Consider the following 25,970-nt stretch of genomic DNA (forward strand, 5'->3'; position numbering starts at 1 on the left):
ACAACAAATATAGAAGTATTCGTCTTAAAAAAGATACGATATCAATCTTACAACTTCTCATCCATCGATCGTACAAAGCATCTTCGCTACCCCTTCAAAGCTGTTCATCGTTCACAAAACAATACCTGTTGACTGTACAGTATACCTCCTACCTACAGTGACTCACGTACATCAGTCGAGCAGACCTGTTGATGGTCATCAAGTATTCACGAGGAACATAACAGCCGGTAGACTGCGGACATTCTGTAATGTTTCTAACTGATCATTAGTTTGTTTTATGTAGTAGAATGATTGGTGAAGGGTTTTGTGATAAGTAGATGAAGTTGGTATAAGTTTTTGTGAAATATGATATTGTAAAACAATAGTAGATGAGTTGAGATAATAATAGACAACTAAGTACGTTATTTTGTGGAATAGTTAAATTGTGATTTGTTATTTATAGCAAGCAATATTTTAGTTGTGTAATTACAAAGGTTAGGCATGTCGGCCAAATTGGATCACATACACCTACACATATACTACAGAGTCATACACACTAAAAATATGAATGATCATTATCTTCTATTCCATTCACCCGAACAGTTATTTAACTTGAACTATCCCACATAGTGTAGATATCATCAAAGTTTTCCCTTTTCGTGTAATTATTTCCCCAGGAAGGCTGGCACCGTGAATACTCCCCCGACACTCTAATATTAGATTCGGCGGTAATTGCTCGCTTTTCTGCCTATCTGCTAATATTGCCAGCTCTAGCTAAATTACCCCGACTCTTGGGTAAACCTCGTTTTAATAAGACATTTTTCCTTTTTTATTTGGGTGTGGTAAGAACGATATTTTGGGAGATAGAAGTAATTAGATTGTATTGTGGTGTTGCTTTTGTTAGATATTATCTGGCTGTATTTAATGTTTATCTTAATAATCATTTTGTTTTAATAACTGTTATCGAGATTAAGAGTCGTTATTCCTAAAGGCAATTTGTTTCATAATACGTAGGTATTTCGGTAAATACATATGTATAATAAATCTTTATAAGTTAACAATTACAAAACACATACACCTTCATTTATCGGACCACAATAATGTCACACCTACACGAAAGTACTTTAACTATAGTGTATTCACGGAGACGAGTTAGTAGAGCGCTATCTCACTCACACAATTTTTTAACTGCGATTGGTCAGTGATAAATGCTAAGGCGGTGTACACAGTACGAGTACTTTTTAGTCTACTCATACTTCCCGTATTGTGCAGACGTGCTCTTCTTTGTGACTGTGCGCTCAACTTGTGAACCGGCTGGTGTATTGGATTATATGATTGATTGCTTTGATTGAGATAATGGCGGATATCGAACAATCTGCTGTTAAAAGAAAACGGCGGGCTTTTTTGTCTACCGAGAAGACTATGATTTTAAATATGTACCACGCAATGAGAAATGCAGACTCTTCGGCCTCCAAGGGTGACATTCTGAAAGCAGTTGCATCTTCTTTAGGTGTTCACTGGGCTTCTGTTCATAGAATTGTAAAAGAGAAGAATGATAGTGGCGAGCTAAAATCTCCGAAGAAATTGAAGCAACGTTTGTCAATTGTTGATACGATTGATAACTTTACAAAATGTGCCATCAGAAATATAGTCCACAATTTCTTCGCGCAGAATGAAATACCTACTCTTGATAAGATTTTAAAGAAAATCAGTGATGATGGCACTTTGGGCGTTATAAAGAGAACGACGCTACATAAAATATTGAAAAAAATTGGTTTTAAATTTTGTAAGAGAAGCAGAAACAGCTTATTGCTGGATCGCGATGACATATTCTTTTGGAGAAGAAATTATCTGCGAGCTATCAAAAATGCACGAAATAATCATCAAAAAATCTACTATTTAGATGAAACTTGGGTGAATGAAGGTCACACTACCTCAAAAGCTTGGGTCGATACCACAGTGAAAAGCAGGCGAGACGCTTTTATTAATGGACTAACAACTGGCTTGAAAACACCTTCAGGTGTGTATTTTTTATTTATGTAATGGTCAATATTAATTTTTAAGCGGCGCATGTGTGCTAATGACCGGTTTATTGTTCTTTTGTCATAAATGAGCATTATCATAATAAAATACTTTTTCCCAATTTTTGCATAGAAAACTGGCCCAGGTGCGCTACATCCATTGTTATTATTATCATTAAGTTATAGTTATGTTCTCAGTGTTGAAACACGTGTTTTATAACATGTTTTATATTCTCTTTACAGGAAAAGGCAAAAGACTACTTATTACTCATATTGGGAGTGAGGATGGATTCGTCGAAGGTGGTCTAAATATGTTTGAGTCGAAGAAACAAGGCGATTATCACAAGGAGATGAATGCCGAAGAATTTGAAAATTGGTTTAGAGAAGTTTTAAATATGCTGGACGATAATTCTGTGATAGTCATGGATAACGCTTCCTATCACTCTAGGAAAATAGAGCGAATCCCAACGGCCAAATCTAAAAAACAGGATATATGTAATTGGTTACGCGAAAAAAATATTAGCTGTAACGCTGAAATGTTGAAACGTGAATTATTAAACATTGTTAAAAACCATAGACAGCGATACGACGCTTGTTTTTTTTTGTGACTTTGCCATTTCGTCTATAATAATAGACGAAATGGCAAAGTCACAAAACAAAACTGTACTGAGACTGCCACCGTATCATTGCGAATTAAATCCAATTGAGCTAGTGTGGGCTCAAGTTAAAGGAAATGTAGCTTCACACATGAAAACACACAAAATGGCAGAATTAAAAATTGTATTAAAGGAATCCATTCAATATATTGACGCAGAGAAATGGAAAAAATGTATAAAGCATGTCAAAGAAATAGTTGAGCCCAAAATGGATGCCATGGACAGAAATGTGGAAGCAATGACTGAAAGATTCATAATAAATGTAGGAAACGACAGTAGCGATAGTACGGAGAGTGATGATGATGATGATATGTTATGAAAATGTATACTAGGTAGATATTATAATATAATAAAGAAAATATAATCATTAACTCTCGATTTTATTTCTTTCCTTCATATCCATCAGTTAAATAAAAAAGTAGGTAACAATAAATAAATTCTATCAAAATGTCTCTCAATTAATACGATAGACGAAGCCGCAAGAAAAAACTAAGCGTACTTTTAAGAAGCGCAGTGTGAACGCACGTTTACATTTCTAAGGTATTGTTAACGCCCACTGATCCTAAAAAAGTTTTTTTTGTCTTTGTCATTTGTATGAAAATGTGCAATAGAGAAGGCGCTATACTAACTCGTCTCCGTGAATACACTATAGACACGGCAAAGTTCGCAAGTGCGCTCCCGCACCCCTCGCTAGCACGCACGTCTTTTGTTTACCATCAAACTTGTTGGCAGACGAGGTAGCTGGTTCAGTTCCAGAGACTTTACTTCCAGGGTGAATGAAGAACTACTTGTTAGACATCTAGTTTGCGGTTAGAACTTGGAATAGTTTGAAGGACCAGTCTCTGAGGAGTTTTGGCGCAAATATAGAGGACCCTCAAGTATAATGAGGTTTCTAACAGAATACCTTGGTGGTGAAAACGTAAGCTTACACTAGTACAGAATAAACAGTTTTTATGACGCTTTTGAACTTGCATATTCTTGTTGAGTATCGTTTACATCGTGTAATATAATCTTAAATAATATGACAGCACGACGATTCAGAAGCATGTAGCCTTATATGTGTGTGTAGTTAATAAATACGCAATCTGGCCTAAAAGTTATATCTTTAAAACAGACATCAATAGTTAGACAGTTAACTCGTAACCTAACTATTCACGGCATCCATTTAATCCTAAAATAGCGTTCAATGACAAACGTAACTGACCTACGCCACTAGCACTAGTCCAAATGAATAGAAAAACTTAGATTGTCGTCTACATTATCGACTGTACCTCGGTCAAAGTTTACTTGTTCGCGTTAACACCTAGTGCTCATCAAATGGGGGTATTACGAAGTTTAACTTTACCACTTTTGGGTTGATGCTGGAGATTCCGGGGAGTTTATTCAAATCAAATGTGTTCGAAATAAGGTGTCATGTGTGAGTCGTATTCTTAGAAACAGCGTTCGTTGAGCCATGAAATCTGGTCATTCTGGTTTCCAGTCTATCTGTGCTTATATTTTATATAAATAAACTTAGATGGATCTATTAGAAATATTTTGAATAAGCGGTTTGTCAAGTATACTAGATGACGTAAAAAAATTTATGTGAAGTTCTTTATTCCCCGTAAAGCTGCGTCTACGCTAGGAGAGCCGAGCACGAGTGGAGCACGAGCCGATCACAATTCGTCTAGTGTGGACCAACCTACAAGCCTCTATCGAGCGTGCTGCGAGCAATTCGTTCGTGCTCGGCTGCGTTCCGCCTGTTGTCGGTTTTTGACGAACACAAAGGGATTTGCTAACAGTGATCGTTGTAGGTTCGTTGTACGTCCACACTTGACGCCGAGAACGGCTCCGCTTGTACTTCGCTCGTGCTCGGTTCGTCTAGCGTAGACCCGCCTTAATACAGTAATATAACTTCAGTCCCAAGTTCCATAGCTCCACAGCAAGTATTCTTCTAACCTGAACTTGTAACTAACACTTGCGGTCTGCAACAATCTTTAGTCGCTGCAGTTGCCTCGTTATACTCGTAGGTACCTTTGTGGCAAAACTTGCTATTGCTAATGTTAACGTTGTTAGGAAATAGGATTGGTATTCGGGATTAGGAGGTTAAAACATATTTTAAAAACCCTTCATGTGGGTAACTAAAATTAAAATGTCTTTTTACAATAAATCGGCTATAGTTTGAAGATGGAATAAAAGTTTTCTCCGTCTATTGTATAAGTATCAAAGGTTTCTTTTAATTCCGACAATCATACTTGTTTTACCTCACGAAAGCTCGCGTGTGTAAATGTACATGCACATTATAATATGTTGTCTCTGAGCGCGCTCGAGCTATCAATATTCCAGTCAAAACAGACATCTTAAATCCAATTTTTACGTAGGTACTTCTCAAAAACTCTGCATGTAACTTGGCAACCCTGTATTGAATATCGATATTCCTCGTTCACATATCTGACGTGACAAACTTCTGAACTCCGCAATCGTTTGATAGATCACACAGTTTCAATGTGGAGTTGCGCCAACGCATCCAACTTGCAAAACTTTGTAACTAAGAACATTAGTATTTAAAGTGTCTTCTATCGTGATAATGTCAAACTAACTTTAGCTATTTCCCTTGGAAGTTCTATCGATGGTTTGAATCTATTTGAAATAGCTTTTCATTGATGTGGTTTACAAAAGTGCCTACTACTCATTTAGGCTTATTTAATATTGATTACCTAGATACTTTGTTTATTGAAAGTTTAAAGGTGAGTATAGACTACAGCATTTACTTGTAACAGAACAACGTTCATCTTTTTACGAACAAAACGTCGCGCACGCACGCCTCTTTGTTACAAACCAACGAGCATATTGGTGTAACATTTCGTCGAGCCAAGAGCGGGCGATGCGCGGTTGCGGGGTGACGCGGAAGGAGAGGGACGAAAGACGATGCGAGCGTATTAGCTGTGAGCATTTACCCGTAACATAACGCCAAGCATTCGCACGAACGCTACATTACATGGAAATGCTTTGGAGACTGAACTTTTGGCTGTATTGTACCATTCGCTAGAACGTTACATTACACATAAATGCTCCAGAAAATGTTGTAGTCTATACTCACCTTAAAACACAATACATTCTACATTGTATTTATTTTATATTTGTGTTTTTATTTTATATTTTTAATTAAAACCAATATAAAAATATACTTCATAAAATGACAACACTTTTCTCAAGTAAGTATTCAAATTACAGCATCAAGAGAATTTGAATTACATTTCCCTATTATAGCTTCAATATCATTGTGCGTCGCTGTAATTGTCAATTCTGCGTATTTATAATAATTGATTAATTCAAATAATCCTTGGAGTTACAAAGGCTTCACCTGAGATTAACAGAATTCCCAGTAAAAGTGTCTCTGAGGCCCATTCTTATAACACAATGAATGTTCTCCAATGGATTACAGGGAAGTAGCACAAAGGTATACTAGGGAGGAGGGGATGGGGGGGATTAAGGTATTCCATACCTTTCGTAATGTATTGCGTGCTTGATTGTTGGGGTACATGGTGCATGGTACAGCTAAGTAGCTACGGTACAGGTAAATAAAGTATTTTAAGACTTAAGAAATAACTTATATAAAAAGTTAAAACCTACAGCTAACATCAAACAAATCCATCACAATCTTATAATGAAAAATGAAAAAAAAAACATATGACTAATTTATAGGTAACACAATTCCACGAACTTACATTTATATCTATTCTACTAAGAAATACTAAGAATAATATCACACATGGTTTAACTTTATCACGTTACGGCACTGAATCCTTACTACTTTCACACCAATATTTCTTGTCGTGACATTTCGCATTGCGGACTAAGCCACCTAATTTCTCGCTACGATTTTACTATCACAAAACATACGGGCCTTAATTCCCGACCGGCACGCGCCGTTCAAAATGTCACTTTATTACTACATTTCGAAGTCTCACTTCATAAAAATACGCAGGCTTATTGATAAGAGCCGTCAGATTTTGCATGGAAATGAACGAAAATCCCTGATTTATGTTTTCACCGGCTCCGTAATACTGTATTTACGTCACATTCGAAGTGAATATTTCATTCTTATACACGTGATATCAGTTTTGACAGAATAACTTTGAATTGAAAGTGGCTGTAAATAAAGTGCTCTCATTTTTATGACAAGGGTTGAGTTATGTGTAAAATATTTTAATATTGTAATAGTTTCCTAGTACTGTGGGATGGTCAATTTATTGAATAGTCGTGGTCGTTACAGATAAGCCGGCATTCTAATATCAATATCTTATTCTAATAGTCGGACTAGTGTGGCCGCTATTAAATATTATTGCCGTCGGGAATTGTACACAGAAAAAACTAACAACGGTTCTAAAAAAGGAAGAAAATGTACGCAAATAAAGTTGAGAGAAAATTGGTTAACGTTATCCTTTATCTCCATTCTAAGAGCATCGTTTTATTAAAACATAAACAACTCCGACCGAGTGTCTAGCTCTCAAATAAACTACAGTTTAAGTGAGCCACAGTTAAACCGGTGATTATCAAACAATAACTGCATCCGCTGCAATTAATCGAAGGAGCCCTGAGTCGAGGTGTGCTAACGAGACAGGTTACCCTCGCTTTGTCCGACCTTATCTAAATGCTTAGCGTAAATACCGCCATTCATTTGACCAAGCTGGAAACATACGGGCGAGCGGTTTGAACGGGACCGCGACGTTTAAAATATAACTTATTAAAGATAATAAGTGATCTCTGTTGAGATAATAAGTGTAAATATATCTAGAACTAATTGAGTAAATACAAAGATGTGAACTGTTAATTATAGTTGTTCATAGATTAATTAGTTGGCATTGTTTACTTTTAATTAAACATGACAGCGTAATAGTAGGTTTAGTTTAACATGAAATAGCGTGATGGAGAATTGATTAATGATATTAATAGATAGAAAGATAAGATGAATGACTAATAAAGCCTGACAGTCCATGTAAATAAAAAAATATAGAATGTTTTAGTGTAAAAATAAAAAGCAATTTAGAGTAAAGAATTTCAGGTTTCTCATGCATAGTAAAATGTCTCGTCCCACGGTCCCGCACTAAATCCGACCCCGGGTGCATCCCGCCGATGCACTGGAGATGCAATTTATTTACCTCGGGTTGCGCTCGTTACAGACGCGGTGCGCGACCTTAGCTCGGCTATTATTTAAGCCGCCGGCTCTGGCTATTATTCAGCTGCTGTGGCTATTATTTTAGCCGAGCTGGTCATTGTTATGATGGCTCTTGGATTGTGGCGGATTAAGGGTTTTGTTATGGGGGTTATATTTGTCAGAACGACTGTTAAGTTGGATGTATAAGTATTAAGTATTTAAACGTGTAAACACGACTCTGTTGAATCTATACATTACTCTTTGTCTCCGGAATATCGTGATGAGAGAATCAGAATCCTATAAGTACCTAGTATTTTGAAAACATTTCACCGGCAGAATTATTTAGAAACATCTTAATAAGAGATATCTTCGAACACAAAACTCCTCCATTAGAAAGTTAACTGAAGAAATAAGTACGTTTACTTTAGATTATTATCGCGTGGTACCTGGCATAGTTTAGTGCTTGTGCGGCAGTTAATCAAGTTTGTTTGTAGTGCCGCTGTCGCGCAGTTAGTGCGGACAATACGCGCCGCAGGTGACGCGGAAAACAATGCGATTGTGCTTGTCTGCCGAGGGAGTTATGTTATAAGCGGTAGCGGGAGCGATTAGCGGTGTGGATAGTGTAGCTTTTAAACAGGCTTAACTAATGATGAACATGAACATGAAACATTGGTATCTTCAATGTTTGTTGGAAATGACGCAGATACCTAAAAAAGTTGTCACAGTGCTTTAAGAATACGTTTTTATAACGAATCATATTTTTTCCGAAAAAAAAAAGGCTAACATGCCACTTGTAATTTGCTTTTTTAGTAGTATTTACATTTTTGTCGGCGGTCATTAACGCTTCGCTTATGGTTTATACCGCATCGTATTGTGGTGGGCTTTAAGTTTACTCCGAGTGTTTTGTAGTAGAAAATGCAGGCGCGGCGTAATCTGTGACCCAATTCTAAAAAAATATGTTTATACTCAAACTATTTGCTACTGAATAAGCTTTAATTTGGCATCATTGTGCACGTGCGGGCCGTTCCCTTTCACAACATCGAAAATAAAACATCAATTAGCGGATTTTCAAACTTGTTATTTAGGCAAACTTGATTTTATGTTCCTAAGTTAACTTACAAAGTCTTTATAGCATTGATTATCTAGCAAAACAAACTAATTTCGAAGTAGTAAAAGTCGTAATCAAATAGTGTTCGAAGTTAGCATCGCACGCAATCGGCAACATTCGGCTACAATCGGCAAACATTCGGCTAATGCCATCACATTAGACCCTCGTCGACTGATTGCCGGACGATGACCGGCTAACGGACCTTCACGAGGCTGTTAACTTAAAAGTTAAGTTTTATTTGTAGCACAAATTGAGGGATATGGTTCAATTTAAATGTAATTTACGTTGCTGAGGAATTATGGCTTGTTATGCATAAGATATGGAAGCAATTAGTGCGATTGCTGATTTTGTAATGTTAGAAGTCTTATCAGATTTAAATATAGCAACAATCGAAATAAAAAGTCCATGGAAATGTAAGTGGAGGTAGATTAAAGGAAATTAGGGTTATCCCGTATGACAAAGAACCATCATGAGACCTAACAACTGACAACGACAGCATGAAAAACATTTCTGAATGGTTATCTTCAAAAATCTACCCGTACGGTACCTGTATGGTACCCGAAACAGAGCTAACAGCATCGTAACATTTATCTACAAACGAGAGTATTTAGTTCCCTTTGTTCGCTATCGGCTTTATACCTGGTTTTGTTTGAAAACACGGGATTAGGCTGAGTTTGTTCAGTGTCGCTACACGACCTAGATAGTGGTGTTCTTTTGTTTTAAACTATGGAACTTGTTTATTCATTAGCTGGTATCTGGAGCGCGGTGGCTGGGGGTAAGAAGCTGAATTACTTTGTAGGAAATACTTCTAGTTGGAGGAATAAATGTAATTTCTATTGTTTAAAAAATAAGTTTTTTGTAGAGGTTTACGTGGTGGTAGAAGTATGCGTTTGACAGTAAATAGCTTCTAAGTAAATTGATCAGTTTTCTTGAATATATTTAAAGAAGACGTTGAATTTTAAAAATGTATTCTAAATATTTCAATCAACTTGAGATACAAGATTAATTACTTTTCTCCAGGCTTGGATTAAAATCTCGGGATTTAAAAATAGTTGCAAATAAATAACATCCACTCACTACTTTCCATTACAAAATATTTAATATTCAGCACCTCTCTGCCTTTGAGTTTTTTTCACAAAAGGCGCTCGATAACGAGAGACCCACCGGAGCAAAAAATTATAAGTCAATTCAACTTGCAAAGTTTTATTAAAAAATCTTCGAAAGAGGGTATCAAGAATTTAATTAATAGGGTAATGTTCAAGCTATTTATTTATAGGGTCGTTGATGACTGTAATGTATTTAGGGCACGTAAGTTATAGGTCCCTGAAGACGAATGGGGTTTTACGACCAACTTATTTATGTTAGCCTGTTTTTAGATATTCTAGCTTGTTGGGAAAAGCACTAAAAGTAAACTAGATTTTGTGATTACAGGAAAGTGAGTTTTATTTATTCATAGATAAATTTTCCCAGGGAGGAATATATGGCTTTCTATTATGTTGCGGAAGAAGGAAAACTTGTTATAATAACCATGAATAATGTGGGGTTTTCTTAAGTATTTTTCGGCAACAAAATATGGTTATTTACAAGAAATATGCCCGAATATTTCACAAAAGAACTAACTTATAAATAAAGAAGATAACTTAGGTATCTTGACATATTTTAGTTCCATAAGAAATATTAAATAATTTAGCGAAAACTTTCCTTTCAACAATATTAATCCCATTAGCCACAACAACAGCGAATTATAATAAAGTCGGCCATCTTGCGGCCGCCTCTGCCAGTATATTTACCAACGGAATTAGTTCCGATCCGGATCTCCCCGGATCTCCAGAGTTCCGGAGTTCCGTAAAGTTTGCGATGTCCTTTTCGTTCGTAATTCCATTAAAAGTGCAAGCTGCTTCAATTATATTGTTTTTGCGAGAAATTGGAGTTGCGATGTACAAAATATAGTTTGTTCAGGTTTAATCAATTTCAAGATGGCGCTTGAAAACAAAATGTCAATTAGAACTATCTAACTGTTAAATGTATCTTACGTAAGTAAACTAACTAAAGTAATCTTATAAGTTTAATAAGTTATGTACAAGAAACACCGCGTAGAACAACATACATGAGGCGGTTGTTTGTGTTAAAGTTTAGTTGAACACTGAACCATTCATTAATCTTGATAGGAATACAGTTTATTAGTGCCGACAGACTAAACTTTTGGGTTCACTGTGTAACAATACATCCTCATAATAATTCAACAACTATGAGCTAGAGTGGTCATGTACATGATTGTTTATGGATGCTAAACTAGACTCCTACATAAATTATATCGTCAGCTAGAAAACATTCATCGCAGACCCTTATTTGTTAGACTTGGTCTTACATCACTTTACATAAATATGATCACATGCTCATTAAATCGTCCAAACGTATTTCATCATAAACTTTACGTCTCAAGTTATGACTAGTTTCACCGATATAAAATAAAACTTAAAACGAGTTCGGTTACCGACAAGCTTACGTTGCCAAGTTTAACTTTACACCTGTTTGAGACGCTTTGCCAAAACTGTTTCACTTCGGCTTTAGAGTATCAGAAAGCTTGCGTCGATCTTGGCCAATATATTTCGTGCCTAATTTCAAAAGTTCTGATCACTTTTTTCTTTGTTTTCAGGTAAACATTAGGCGAGTAGCGTCACGTGCCGATCATCCCAAATGGGGACAGGAATCATGTTCCAAGTAATTGCAAGTTTTATACCTCGTAAACCTGGGATTAGGTTTGGCGGCAGAATCTCTAAGCTGGAATTTGATGGCCAAACTGTGGCCAAACTCGCGCCAACTTCAAAAGCCCTATAAATAGGTGTGGAAAGGTATTTGCGGAAGGTAATTTGCGGGACTTTTGTTAGATAAAACCTTTGTTTTGGGGTTTGGCGGCTCCGGGGCCGTACGTCTTGACTCGGGACCGCGGCTCTTACCTAACTCAGCGGATTACCGAATTTCTTTAGGCTTTGTGGATTTGAATTGATAAAAAGAACTCGGAAAGTTATCGAAGAAAAAGTCTTTCTGTTGTCTTTTTCGGTTGTTCCGAGAATTTCTGTGAATGGCAGAGTTGCTAAATTATGAACTACGATCCCACTACCGAAAACTTGTTCGCAACGAACATTTCTCAGTAATAGTTATTATGTTGTTCACTTAATACCCTTTTTAATTTTTCGAGAAATAGAGTACCCACGTTATATGCAAAGGAGCTTATTTCAGTTTCAATAAAGTTTCTCACGAGAAATGATCGCTTTTGACGCGAGCACTTGACGACTCCAACTTTTACTGGAGATGTAAAATACAAATATTGCTGTTATTTCAACTATAAAGAGATATAAATATTTCAGAATGCTTCAATGTACATATTTCTTCAGCTTATTCTTGTTGACTTTTAGTTGAAAACTAATTATAATGTTAAACCAGAAGGTACTAAACTAAAATATACATAGTTAGGTACACAGGTCTCTAGTTGTATGTATTAACATTTCAACAACATTTGCTTATAGTCGGATTGGCTGGCAGTTAGTTAGCGAGTTTATGTAATAGTTTACTAACTATGCAGTATATAATTGGCGAAGTTTTGGCAACTGAAAGTGGCAGGTTAATTATGGTAAAACTTTTTCACGCAAAAACTAAAGTTTGGGTAACACTCTTCATGAACTATTATGTACCTTTAATTAATACTTGCTAGGTTTTCTGAGATACTAAACTAACTTAGATTTTGGGACTTGACACTATTAGCAAGCTACAGTACCTAGTCATACTTAGTTTATCGATAACTGTATGTACATTTCAGAATGTTGTCTCACAAAAATATTTATGAATGAAATTGTTGTTCAAGTCGTGAGGGCGTATCGCGTTGAATAAGAAGCAGATTTTTTAACACAATCATCATCCCTCGAGCGATCTTAACAATGTACATTATATTTCATACTTTCCTCTCGCCTTCAAAAATAAAATTCTTCAAAAATAAAAGGAGGTCCTTAATAAAGTTGTAATAAACTCCAGCAACGGTCCAGAGCTCTTATTTGAAAATCGCTTGAGAGTGCTAAAACGGTTTCGTTGGCATTCAGCGCTTACGCGGCTGCATTATCGGACGGACGATAAATCTGCCGGTCCGCACGATCGGACACGGCCCGGTCCGGCGCTTTGTTATACCGAGCTTTGATTTTATCTGCAAATGCAAAGTGGACGGGAAAAATGGAAAGCGTAATAGGAAAAAGATAAAGGGAAAATGTTTTTTCACGTGTATTCGTGATCTGAGCGTTATTATATTACTGTAATAGGGTAGCAATGATAACCGTGTTTATATGTTTGTGATTACGTTACCAGTTATCCTGTAACTGTTTGTTGTACGTGGGCGCGACAAGACACGTTCATTTGTTTCCTCTTTATTTATTTGACACGGTGTATTACAGCTAAGGAAGGTTTTATAAAAGGTATTGTATTGTTTCGGAAATAACAATGTTTTGTACCTTTGTCAATTTAATGTTGACAGGTATAGAGGGGACACAATGTTTTTGTAGCGGAGTGTATCCAAACATCAAAATCTGACATTTGACATTTATAAAATATTTTGTGAAGTGTTTCCGCCTCCACCAAGACTCCCCCTCTTTGGTCAGCCCTCGCCTGCACAGGCACATCGTTTTGTGTATATTCTATTTTTTTAATTAGTAATAAGTACAGTGTAACATTAAAATAAACAGTATAATAAAATAAAGAATATTTTATTGTTCGACACCATTACAGTTTTATCATAGTGACAAGATTTTGAAGTCATTTTTTGCATGTACCTACTACTAGTGCCTACTGCTAAAGGTCTCTGCACACAGCCGGCGTGGCGTGGCGGGGCGCGGCGTGGCGGGACGGCGACGCTGCGCTGGCGTGGCGGCATCGGTCACACTGCGGGCGCGATCACGTCCCGTCCCGCCTGTATTCGTGTGTGTTGTATACGTGACTTGTATTCCCGCTAGGCGCGGCGGCGGCGTGGCGCGACAGTTACCGTCGCGTCGAGCGGGACGGCTCTGTGTGGTGTCGTCCGTAATATCTAGTACATTAGAACTGCTCAGTGTCGCGTCGCCGTCCTGTCCCGCCGCGCCGCGCCCGCTGTGTGCAGAGACCTTTTTTTTTTTAACGACGTCAAAAATCATCAAATGACCCCCTCCCGCTGTGGGTTAGCAGCGGTGAGGGAGTGTCAGACTCTTACTGACTAAAAACCGTCGTGTTCCGTCATTGGCCTTTTATGTACCGGGGCCACGGTATCTCTTTCGAACAACCCGCAGCCCCGGCAGGCCTTGGCCCTGCTGGGCCCCGCTGGGGTTGCTGACATCTCTTTGAGGAGCGCGTGGAACCCGCGCCGTCGACATGGGTCTGTCGTCTAAGCAGACAGAGGGACGATGAGCCACCCGAACTCACCGCCCACAGACCCACGCCTACGGTGGCCGGGAGTCATCTCGCGACACCCGGCGCCCATGGCGGCCGGGATGAGAGGTGCGTACACTCTGGCGTTCCGCCTCCTCCTTCTCGAGCATGACCGCTTCGAGAGGTCGCCGCCGCCCAAAGCCTCGACGAGGACCCGGCGGTGCCCTTCCCATGCGGGGCACACCTGGACTGTGTGGTCCACCGTGTCCTCGGGGCTGTCCGCACAATGGTGACACCCGGGCGCCTCCTCACGACCGATTCGGTGCAGGTACCTCCCGAAACAACCGTGTCCGGTGAGGACCTGCGTCATGCGGTACGTGAGGGCGCCATGACTCCTCCTGAGCCACTCCTCAAAGAGGGGACTTACCGCCACGGTGGTGGCGTGCCCTGCACTGGGTTGCGACAGTCGCTCCCTCCAGGCCACCATGAGATCGCGCCGGAGCTCCGCCCGCTGCGCGACAACTTGCCGCGGCAACGGGGTTTCCCCCCGGCGCGCGGCGCTGAGCCTCCTCGCGCCAGTCGTACAGGCGCAAGAAGACTCTCGCCTCCAGATCCCACGGTGGCAGTCCGGCTAGTAGGCCAGCTGCTTCGCGGGAGATCGTGCGGTACCCCCGGATTAGCCTGATGGCTATCACCCTTTGGGGCACGTTCAGGTAGTGTACGGCCCGCTTCCGTACCGAACGTACCCATACCGGGGCCCCGTAGAGGGCCATGGACCGCAAGACTCCCACGTAGAGTTTACGGCAGGGGGCGTTTGGGCCTCCCAGATTGGGCAGGAGCCGCCTGAATGCAGCACCTGCCTTCTCCAGCTTGGGGCCCAAACGTCGGAAATGCTCGACGAAGTTCCACCGGCTGTCGAGGACGAGTCCCAGGTATTTCATCGCCCTCTCGACGCCGATGGGAAACCCCCCCCCCCCCACCGGTGTGCAGAGACCTTAAACTAACTTTATTTTCATTGTCACATACTTTTCTTGCTACTGAATTATTATAAGGTTTCTTCAACATGTTGTTGCTTTGACTGCCCCCACCCCCGGTAGATCAGTAACTCCCCTCTCTCCTCGTGTCATTGTCTCCTATCCCGGTATCTCACGTGCGATCAGTTTCCCCGGAATATGTTCCTGCGCCGGGATGAAGATGCTGCAGATTATACGATTGTTTCACATGTAGGGTTAATTTGATAGGGTCAGGCCTCGATTTGTTTACGTGAATGTTATTTAAACAAGGCGAAGGTAGTCGTGGTTTTTCTTATAAAAGTGTACAAATAATGGAAACCCATTCCAGAAACCAGTTATTTTAGCATTGTTGGAAAGCTAAAATATTTTTCTAAAAACTTGCAAACTGATATTGTTAGGAAGTCTCCTCAAATTATGTGTAAATGACAGTCAGTGTTGCCATTTATTTAAGCTACAAATAATAAAATACCCACAAGTGCCGTTCGCGGCACTTCTCTCCTGAATATTCATGAAGCGAACGCTCAGCTTCCCAGTGTTGCCAGCCCAAATATTTGTCTTGCTTACCTTATGGTAATATTTCTAGTGGTTTTCGTTCGCGACTTCAACAAAAAACGTGTAATTTTAGACTTTTAATTTTGGCGAGGTTTAATTTTCGTGAGCTTTTAACTGGAAAATAAGAGCTTTTGTTTGCTGTGTTTTGGCAAAATTGTCGAGAGTTAAGGTTTATAAAATTTCTAATGAGTTTGTTAAATTAAAAATGAAATTGATTAATAAAAGTCTGCTCAAATGGTTGCAGATATTTGTTATTGAATGAAAATGTCTAGTCATAACAAATAACTACTTAGTTATCAGTAAAGTGAAGCTTAACAACAGTTAGAACAATCAATCAGCCGAGCCTATCACAGTCTACTGCTCTAAGCTTAAAGTATTATGTAAATGAGGAATTATTGTCTAGACTAGACGCAGCCATTTTACATAATACTCAATTTATGCCAAACAAATGCTTATATCGATAATAAATTAAAACATGTTCCAATTAATTTCAAAGTAATTCCCTCGCTTGTCATGTCTTTCAATAATAAGTTGAACTAATTGCTAGGTCGTACAAAGTCAGCACAATTAATTGATTTAATTAATGTTTTAACCGTCTGGATTTACAAGTAAAATCTAGACACACGGCAGTGTGTCCGCCAAGTTCGAGCAAAAAAAAGCGACACACCGGCCGTGGGTTATATTACCTGAACCATTTCGGGCCAAATTCGACCCCCCCCCCTCTATAACTCAAAATCTATTTTATTTACGCATATCAAATTTCTAGTATCTGTTGAGACCCCCTCACTTATCTAATGTTTTTGTCTAATCACTCCTGTCCCGGGAATCTTACTCGCAACTTTTTTTTCCTTATTTGCTCACCGTTTAGACCTACCCTGGACTACGACAAACATTTCAAAACTAAAATCAGCTCAATCGGCCCAGCCGTTCTCGAGTTTTAGCGAGACTAACGAACAGCAATTCATTTTTATATATATAGATATCTTCGAATGGTCGTACCGATCTGAAATTCGTAACAAAGGTTTGTATTTAGTCAAAGTAAAGTAAAAATTTGAAAACGGCCAAGTGTGAATCACTTTCGAAAATAACGAATGTGTAACTTTGATCCACGAACATAATATATGATAACATGTCATGTCAGTCAGTTCGTAAATCTAGTCCATTTAGTTAATCTAGTTCATTTCTTTGTAAGAAGCATAGTGCATATTCAAAAATCTGAAAGATAGTATAAATGAGACATTTCCTTAATTAACTTAATCATAAGAAAAAAATAAAATAAACAACCTTACAAAAATAAATGAAATCCCACCCAAAACAAAAATGTGAAAGGCTGCCAAGTTCGATAATATGGAAATGCTTCGCCTATACTTTTTAATGATGTTACTTGGCAAGTTTTAATAGAAAATTATATACTTGATTCATTGCGTTTAGTAGGTTTATAACAAGGTGTGTGAAAACTTGCCAAGTAACTGTAATATAAATGAAAGTCCTTGATCTTGGGTTACTTGAGTTTTATTTCACAACACACATTCACACAGTTACATAGTCGACCCATACCAAAGATATGGAAAAAGACAGATGACAGATCATAGCGGAAGTTATTATATTAGTGACGTACTAATTAGTATTACTAATTAGTGATGTTACAACATCCCCCCTGTTAAGTTTAAATTAACCCTTGACAAACAATAGACTTAAGACTATGGACTGACTTGACAAAAATTGACTTTATTATACATAGTTATGATAGACAAAGGTTTTTACTTAATTATGACTTAATTTAGATTACAATTATATACTTAATCTATTTCTTCTATTAGCCTACGAGAAGGCTTTACAAATCGACCTGAACGTGTGACAATTTGACTACTTGAGGATTGAGATGAGAGTTCTTGAGGTCCAGCCTTCTGACTGTCACCATCCTCTCTCCCCTGCGACGATGACAACGACGACGACGAGTTGGATAGCATAGGAGAGTACTTATGCCTTAAGTGAATTCTATTTCTCCTATACCTAACTCCATTGACATCCTCAATGACATATGACCTATTATTTGCCAGCCTTTGCTTGACAATGGCATGTTCCCAATTATAATTTGGTTTTCTTTTAAAGTAAACATGATCATTAGGATACAACAATGACAAAGGCTTAGAATTTCTATTATAATATTTTGACTTATTGACATTATTCTTGTTTACACATTCTTTGTAATCTTTAAATTTTACAACCTTTGGTTTTAATTTTTTATATGACTTTGGAACATTATCTCTTAAATTCCTAGACATTAACAGTTGTGCTGGGGATGGTAAATTATTTTTAGGTGTATTTCTATATTGTAATAAGGCTATATAAGGATCAGATGAATTTTCTTTACATTTTTTCAACATATTTTTTACAATTTTGACTGAACTTTCTGCTTGACCATTTGACTGTGCATGATATGGGCTAGTAATAATATGTTCTATGTCCCATTCATGTAAAAAATTCTTGAATTCTAAAGATTGGAAAGGAGGTCCACCGTCAGACACTAATGACAAAGGTATACCATGACGGGCAAAAATAGACTTTAAATGTGTAATTACATTTTTGGCTGTACTATTTTTATTTAACAAAGCTATCTCTATGTATTTAGAGTAATAATCTGTAACAATTAAATAAGAAAGGTTATCAATATACATTAAATCAATACCAACTTGTTGCCATGGATACTTATTAATCTCAAAATTTTGTAATGGTTCTTTTTGGTTACAAGGTTTGAATTTTGCACATATAAGACATTGTTCTACTAAATTTTTGATATCAACCGACATGTTTGGCCAATATAAAGAATCTCTAGCTAATTTAAGACATTTGTTTATACCTTGGTGACCTTCATGAATTTTATCCAACATTTCCTTATACATAGACTGTGGTACTATCAATTTTGAACCTTTGAACAACAAATCTTTTACGACATGAATTTCAGCTTGTATATTCCAATATGGTTTGACTAATTGACTGACTTTACTTTTACTTTTTGGCCAACCTTCATAATAATATTTCTTTAACAATTGCAAACTTTCATCTTTATTGGTATGTTGTGACAATTTTGTGCTGTAATCTTTAGTGACTGCTAAATTTGAATACATTAAATTGACATGACAAGTTATTTCTGCCTCATTTTCTGGTGTATAATAATCTTTTAAGGCAGCTCTAGACAAGGTATCAGATATAAACATTTGTTTACCTGGGACATGTATGACTTTCAAGTCATACTTTTGTAAAGTTAACATCATTCGCTGTAACCTAGCTGGTACATCATGTAATGGTTTATCAAATAAGTAGACTAATGGTTTATGATCTGTATGAACTGTGACTCTATGACCATATACATACTGATGAAATTTTTCACAACCAAATTGAATTGCAAGCAATTCTTTCTCAATTTGAGCATACCTAGACTGAGTTGTGGTTAATGTTTTTGAACTATAAGCAATGGGTTTATTATTTTGTAAAATGACTGCTCCCAATGCTGACTTAGACGAATCTACTGACAAGACTAATGGAATATTGGGGTTATAGTGAGCTAAAACCGGTGACTTTGTGATTTCATCTATTAAACTCTTAAGACATTTATTATGATTTTCATCCCAAGACCAGACTGCATCTTTTTTCAAAAGATTTCTTAAAATTTGAGTTTTTTCTGACAAATTGCTAATAAAGGGACCTAAATAATTGATCATACCTAATATTCTTTGCAATTCTTTGACATTTTGTGGTGTAGGCATATTGACAATTGCTTTTACTTTTTCTTGGTCAACCCTTGCACCATCTTTACTAAAGACATAACCTAAAAAACAGACTTCAGAAACTAGAAATTTACATTTGGACTTGTTAAATTTTAAATTAACTTGACGAGCTCTTTGCATTACTTTATGTAATCTCTCATTATGTATAGACTCACTTGGACCATAGACTAGAATGTCATCGATGAATATCAAGACTCCTTCTAAATCACCAAACAAATTCATCATAACTCTTTGAAATATTTCTGATGATGCATTTATGCCAAAAGGTAATCTTAAATATTTATATCTGCCAAATGGTGTTTGAAAGGTACATAAATTAGAACTATATTCATCTAATCTTAACATCCAAAAACCTGAAAATGCATCTAAATGAGAAAAACAAACAGCTCCTACTAATTGAGATCTTATCTCATCAATTGACTTTATTGGATAAATTTCCCTTATAATATTCTTATTCAAATTTCTAGGATCTAAACAAATTCGTAACTGACCTGAACTTTTGACCGTAATTACTATGCTATTCACCCATTCTGTAGGCTTAGTGACTTTTTCAATGACTTGCATGCTCTCCATGCGATCCAACTCCTCGCGTAGCTTTCCAAGCATCGCAAATGGTACTCTCCTGGGAGGATCCACGCATGGTACTGCATCAGGTTTGAGTTTCAGGTGACAGACAGGAGGTAGACAGCCAAGACCCTGAAAAACATCATTATATTGTGTTAGAATTTGTTGACAAAAATTTTGTTTAGATACTGAAAAAACTCTTTTAATTATTCCTAACCTTTCACAAGTAGGAAGACCTAGGACATTGGGACATACTAAATTTGCGACTATGAACACTATATTTTCACTGACAGTGTTATTATTTAATATTAAATTGCATTTAATATTGACTTTTCCCATAATGGGTATTGACTTGCCACAAAATCCTGTGACATTTATGTGACATTTGACAAGTGACATTTGACTTTGTTGACGTTTTAAAGAATCAAAAGTTTGTTTTGACATTATGTTAAGATCAGCTCCTGAATCAATGATACAATTAAATTGTGAATGACCTACTTTAACATTTATGTTCCAAGACTGTTTACTATTGTTAATGTTATGTTTATGTTTTGACTCGACTGTATTGACCTGACTAAATGATGATGTGACTTGTTGACTGTGATATGGTGATGTGACTGTTGTGATTGTGTGAGGTGATTCCTCAGACATGTGTCTGTACTCATCATTAAGATACCCACTTTGACTATCACAACTTTTATTTGAATTATGACAATATGACTTGAGAATTGATTTCTCTGACTGGTGACTGCTTTCATCACCGAGGTACTTTTCGGACCTCTCAGACATGACATTATCACCCTTATCATCTTTGAAATATGACTTGAGAATTAATTTCTCAGACTGACAATATGAGTCTCGGTGAGATCTCTCAGGAATGACACCAATGTCATCACCGGAATCATTCCCTGACTGTGACTGACTATGTATGTGTGTAAATTGTGGTGGTGGAGACAAGTGGTACAGAGAAGAATGTGTGCTTGCTGACTTGACATGTTTATAGTGACTGTTATATGACTTTAAATGACAATTAGACTTATGACTTTGACTGGAGCTATGACTATTCAAAATTCCAACAAAATAATCTTGATTATTATTATGACTATGACTTGAATTAAAGGACTCTAAATGACTGATATTTTTATTTTTGAAGCAATATTTAGCAAAATGACCAAATGATTTACATGACCTGCATTTGACTCCTTGCGCTGGGCACTTGTAGCGGTGAGATTGCCCACAGCGGCTACACGTCCTCGAGCGCCTTTCAGGGTTGGGAGACTTCCCTGCGCCAGAACCCTGCTGACCGACTGGTGAAGCTCGCTGTCGACGATCCCCTCGACTACGGCTCCTCCGACGTAGATGCATGACATTTTCTGACTTTTCAACGTTGGAACCACTGACAATTTTTTCAGCATCCTGCTGTGCGACGATCAGTGTTGTTGCCAGTTCCCGCATCTTCTGATACGTCAGATCAGGTTCCTGGAGTAGTCTCTGACGTACATGCGCTAAATCCATATGCAGATTTGCAATGAAAATATCCCTGATGAGTGATTCCCTGAGTGTTCCAAATTCACAATCTTGGCTTTTGTTCTCCAGATCTGCTAGGAATCCTTCGATCGACTCGGATTTCTGTTGCTTTCTGGTGAAGAACATGTGACGGCACATGGTTATGTTCCTTCTGGGCTCAAAAAAATTCTGAAATTTGGACTTGACTTCGGCAAGCGTGGTCTTCTCAATGGTGAGGTTGAAAGTATTGAATATATTTAAGCCCTTTTCACCTATGAGATGCAACAAGATAGCTATCTTACGCTTTTCGGGTGCCTTATCCAAACCCGTGGCCAACAGATACAGCTCCAACTGCTGCCACCAGCGTTTCCACGCCTCCGCATTATTATTTGTGGAATCTGACGAAATTTGCAGTGATTTTATTTTGCTGTTAAGGCCTTGGACGCCATTATGGTCGCCCACGCCGCATGGCTCGGAACTCGACTGGTCCATTTTCGCGACCGACTGTCTTCCAGACTTCGACTTTTTTGACTTGAGTTCTTCTTGACTTCTGACACCATGTAATATAAATGAAAGTCCTTGATCTTGGGTTACTTGAGTTTTATTTCACAACACACATTCACACAGTTACATAGTCGACCCATACCAAAGATATGGAAAAAGACAGATGACAGATCATAGCGGAAGTTATTATATTAGTGACGTACTAATTAGTATTACTAATTAGTGATGTTACAACAGTAACATCATTAAAAAGAAACTATTTTTAACTGAGGTATATGTATGGAACTTGGTACTTATTCAGATCTCACTTCTTTTATAGGCGAAGCATTTCCATATTATCGAACTTGGCAGCCTTTCACATTTTTGTTTTGGGTGGGATATAATGAACATGTCTCAATTAACTCAAGCGTATAACCTATTTATTATTTAAGCATTCATTGAAAAATATTAACGAGATCAGATACCTAATTCTATTCACACACACAGTCATCGAACCCCATGCTTAGTAAGACTGTTGATGAGTTTTTACTCAAGGTTTCATTACGTCTAGCGAATACAGTTGATTTGCTTTTAAGTCAACCAACTTGCTAAAGACATATTTCTTTTATCATTTATTTTCTTGGTTATAATATATCTTATAATATAATATATAATACATACTCATATAGACATTACATACTCATGTCGATTTACTACTATTTAATACTAGTAACATGTAGTAATGACCATTATTTTCCTCAAAGAACCGTAGCACAACTAGTTAATTTAATTCTGATGATCACATTGATTATATAACTAGTGTACTGCTGTGCTACCGAAAAAGGGCACAACTAACATTTTTTGTCAAAATGAGTTATATATACAACATGTAACGTAATTAACGCACACCCTCAAACACCCCAATTAGAATATTATGTTATAATCATAATACATACACTGAATTTTTAATTTAACATGTATATGCATTGTTATTTACTAAATTAGTTATACCAATTCTTGGAGAACTTTTTGGTCATACTACTACGCACGCAAATATCGCACCGCGCGCCGCTCGACTCGACACAACCGAAACTACGGAAAAAGCCGACAATACATGAAGTCTTATTACTTTGAGTTACGGTCTATTTGAGTTTGTTTTGACTGTACAGGGTTAATATGACAATAATTTCCGTAGTTTTAATTATTTTTGGGATAAAAAATTATCTATATTAAAAATGATATAAATCGATTCAGTAAACGATTCTGAACAGACTAATTTCAGGATGTGCTTTAATTAAGTTACATGTTGTATATATTCGGAATCAGGAAAAAAGGCCTATCTGCCTGATTTTTTGTGGATTTTTAGCTGTAAAATAAACAGAGATAGCATAAGCTTAAAGGGCACAACTACATCACTTTTTAAGTTTTATTACAATAAAAAGGCATATTGTATGATGTGACTTTTATTTTACCTTTTTACTATCGATATATTTAACGAACGGGATTTATATGGAACGAACATTTTGGCAATTAATGTAGAAAGAAAAGTCACAACTGGCAGTTATGACCTTTCTATTTACCCCTACGCTAATTAATGTTATATAAAAAAGGCACATCGGCGTTATGAATTAATTCTAATATTTTCTGTACCTGTATATTCATTTAAAAAAATTACAATGAAAAGACACAATTAAGAAAATATGCCTTTTTATCGTAAAATTTTAAATTTTTACTAAAAATTTAACATTGAAAAGGCATATTTGGTTATATGTGCCTTTTCAACATAATATTGCTCCTTTCTTGTTATTTTTTATGTTAAGTTAAAAAGAATTATGCTCATTATTAAATATATCCATTTAAATTAAAATATAATATTGCTATCGTTGTGTACATACCAAAAAAACACAATTTTTTACATTTTCACAATTTCGAAAAACACATTTTGAACTTGTTTTTTTAACAAAATTCAAAAAATATTTTAAACTCGATTTTCTCAACATTTGTAAAATGTTAGTTGTGCCTTTCTTAATAACGACGGCAGTGTAAGTGATCAAGTTATTATCGAAGACGTCGGGCTGTCAGTTACAATGTTTACACAAAGTAATGTATCATCGGGTGTCGGACACCTGTTTACAATAACTGTCGCCTACACTATGTTGTTACTAAGTCAGTAGTGACAGAAAGTGTAGCATGATCTTGCATGTCAAGTAGCTGTAGAGATTAGACAGAAGATAGCATTATAGTTGCTTAGTAAGGTTTCATTATATATAGGTTTTTTATACTTCAATTGGCTGTTTTCTTTGAAAGTTGAACGTAAAAATGCATTGTAAACAGTTGTTGCTTTGTGAGCGAAGTTGGGCCTTAGTAGGTTAGTTAATTTCAAATAAAAACTATAACTAACTGAAAAATAATAAAAGGTTAATTAAAACAGTTTTTTAACTGATATTATAAAAAGCCAGTAATAGATTAGCCTAAACTCCATAACCGCTACTCTAATCTATTACTGTAACTAAAACAACGGTTAAAGTTAACTGTGAAGTTGAACCGTAATGATAACAGTGCGCCGCAGTGCGCTTGTAATGCCGCCCACCGTTATGTAATGCAATGCTTACTTAACTCTAACTTACCGTGATATTACGTACCTACGTTTACTTTATATCTTTAATTGACTCTACTTAACTGTCGCTACTTAGAATCAAAATGTTGTAACAAAGGGTATAACTGTTTGGCAACTAAAACTTTTTTTTTAATATACCAAACATGATTTACTTTTCCATCTACTATTATTTTCCAAAAATGGAATGGAATGGAAGTATTCAGACACATCAGTACACAATTCACCATTATAAGATATATCTTATCAATTATACCAATACATTAACCAAGCAAATAAGTAAGGTAGTAATCAGATCTATTTATCTCATTCATATTATTCAAACATTGTAGTTTTTTTACAAAGAGCTCCCAGTTATCAAGAATATCACCGATACACATCTCGTAGCACCTGACTACGATACACCTAAGCGGGTAGACGACCGCTACGCCGTAGCACACCTGCTACGACAGTCTACGTTCGTAGATATGCTAAACAGTCCCTTGCTTTGTTTGAATATTATAATCAAACGTGACGTCAGAGGTTATTGACCTTCTCGAAATAGAAAGGTTAAATATGAATAATATTCTAGTCTAAAAATATAAGGTTTTCTCAGTCTCAGAGATGTACGTAGGATGTAAGGAACATTCAATATTTTTTGTGAATACACTTGTCGTAGGAAAAAATATTATTTATTTTATGTAGGAAACTATCATGCATTACATACATACATAATACATATTATATACACTTACGATCTAAAATTAAAGTAATTTAAATAATAATTATTATTACAAGATGGCATCAAAGACTTCTCATCGTCCTACACTGGGAGCTTATCTAGGAACGTGGCAGCATTGGATGGCAATGCAAACTTTTGACCAATATAAAAACCAGCTCTTGGGTCACTTGAAGTGTCAGCAAACCGCTTTGCCAGTACTTTATATAGGAGAGGACTTGAATGTTGGATCAAATTAACTTTTCGAATATGTACGACAATCCTACTCAAAGTTTGATTATGAGTTATCAAACCAAACATAGCATTAATTACATTTGTGATACAAATGTTAACGCTAATGATTAATTATATTTCCCTAAAACATGTAAATAGGTTTTAACGTTTGACGCAAACCTAATTTAAATGTAACAGTAATAAATCAAAATTTGTTTAAATAGTGTTATCTAAAT

The 25,970-nt window shown here is 36.8% G+C and overlaps 2 protein-coding genes across 3 annotated transcripts in view; one reads left to right on the forward strand and one right to left on the reverse strand.

The window, feature by feature from the left end:
• LOC124633847 (syntaxin-binding protein 5) overlaps positions 1 to 25,970 on the forward strand; it is a 233,651-nt gene that overhangs the window by 64,087 nt on the left and 143,594 nt on the right. The gene's annotated exons all lie outside the window — the stretch shown is intronic.
• On the reverse strand, positions 17,343 to 22,454 carry LOC124633850. Its single transcript, XM_047169215.1, has 2 exons — positions 20,418 to 22,454; positions 17,343 to 20,332 (listed from the first exon to the last, which is right to left on the reverse strand). Exons 1-2 carry the CDS (start codon positions 22,196 to 22,198, stop codon positions 20,299 to 20,301), a joined length of 1,815 nt encoding a protein of 604 aa, XP_047025171.1. The 5' UTR covers positions 22,199 to 22,454; the 3' UTR covers positions 17,343 to 20,298.

Source organism: Helicoverpa zea, chromosome 10, assembly GCF_022581195.2.
Source record: "Helicoverpa zea isolate HzStark_Cry1AcR chromosome 10, ilHelZeax1.1, whole genome shotgun sequence".
NCBI lineage: Eukaryota > Metazoa > Arthropoda > Insecta > Lepidoptera > Noctuidae > Helicoverpa > Helicoverpa zea.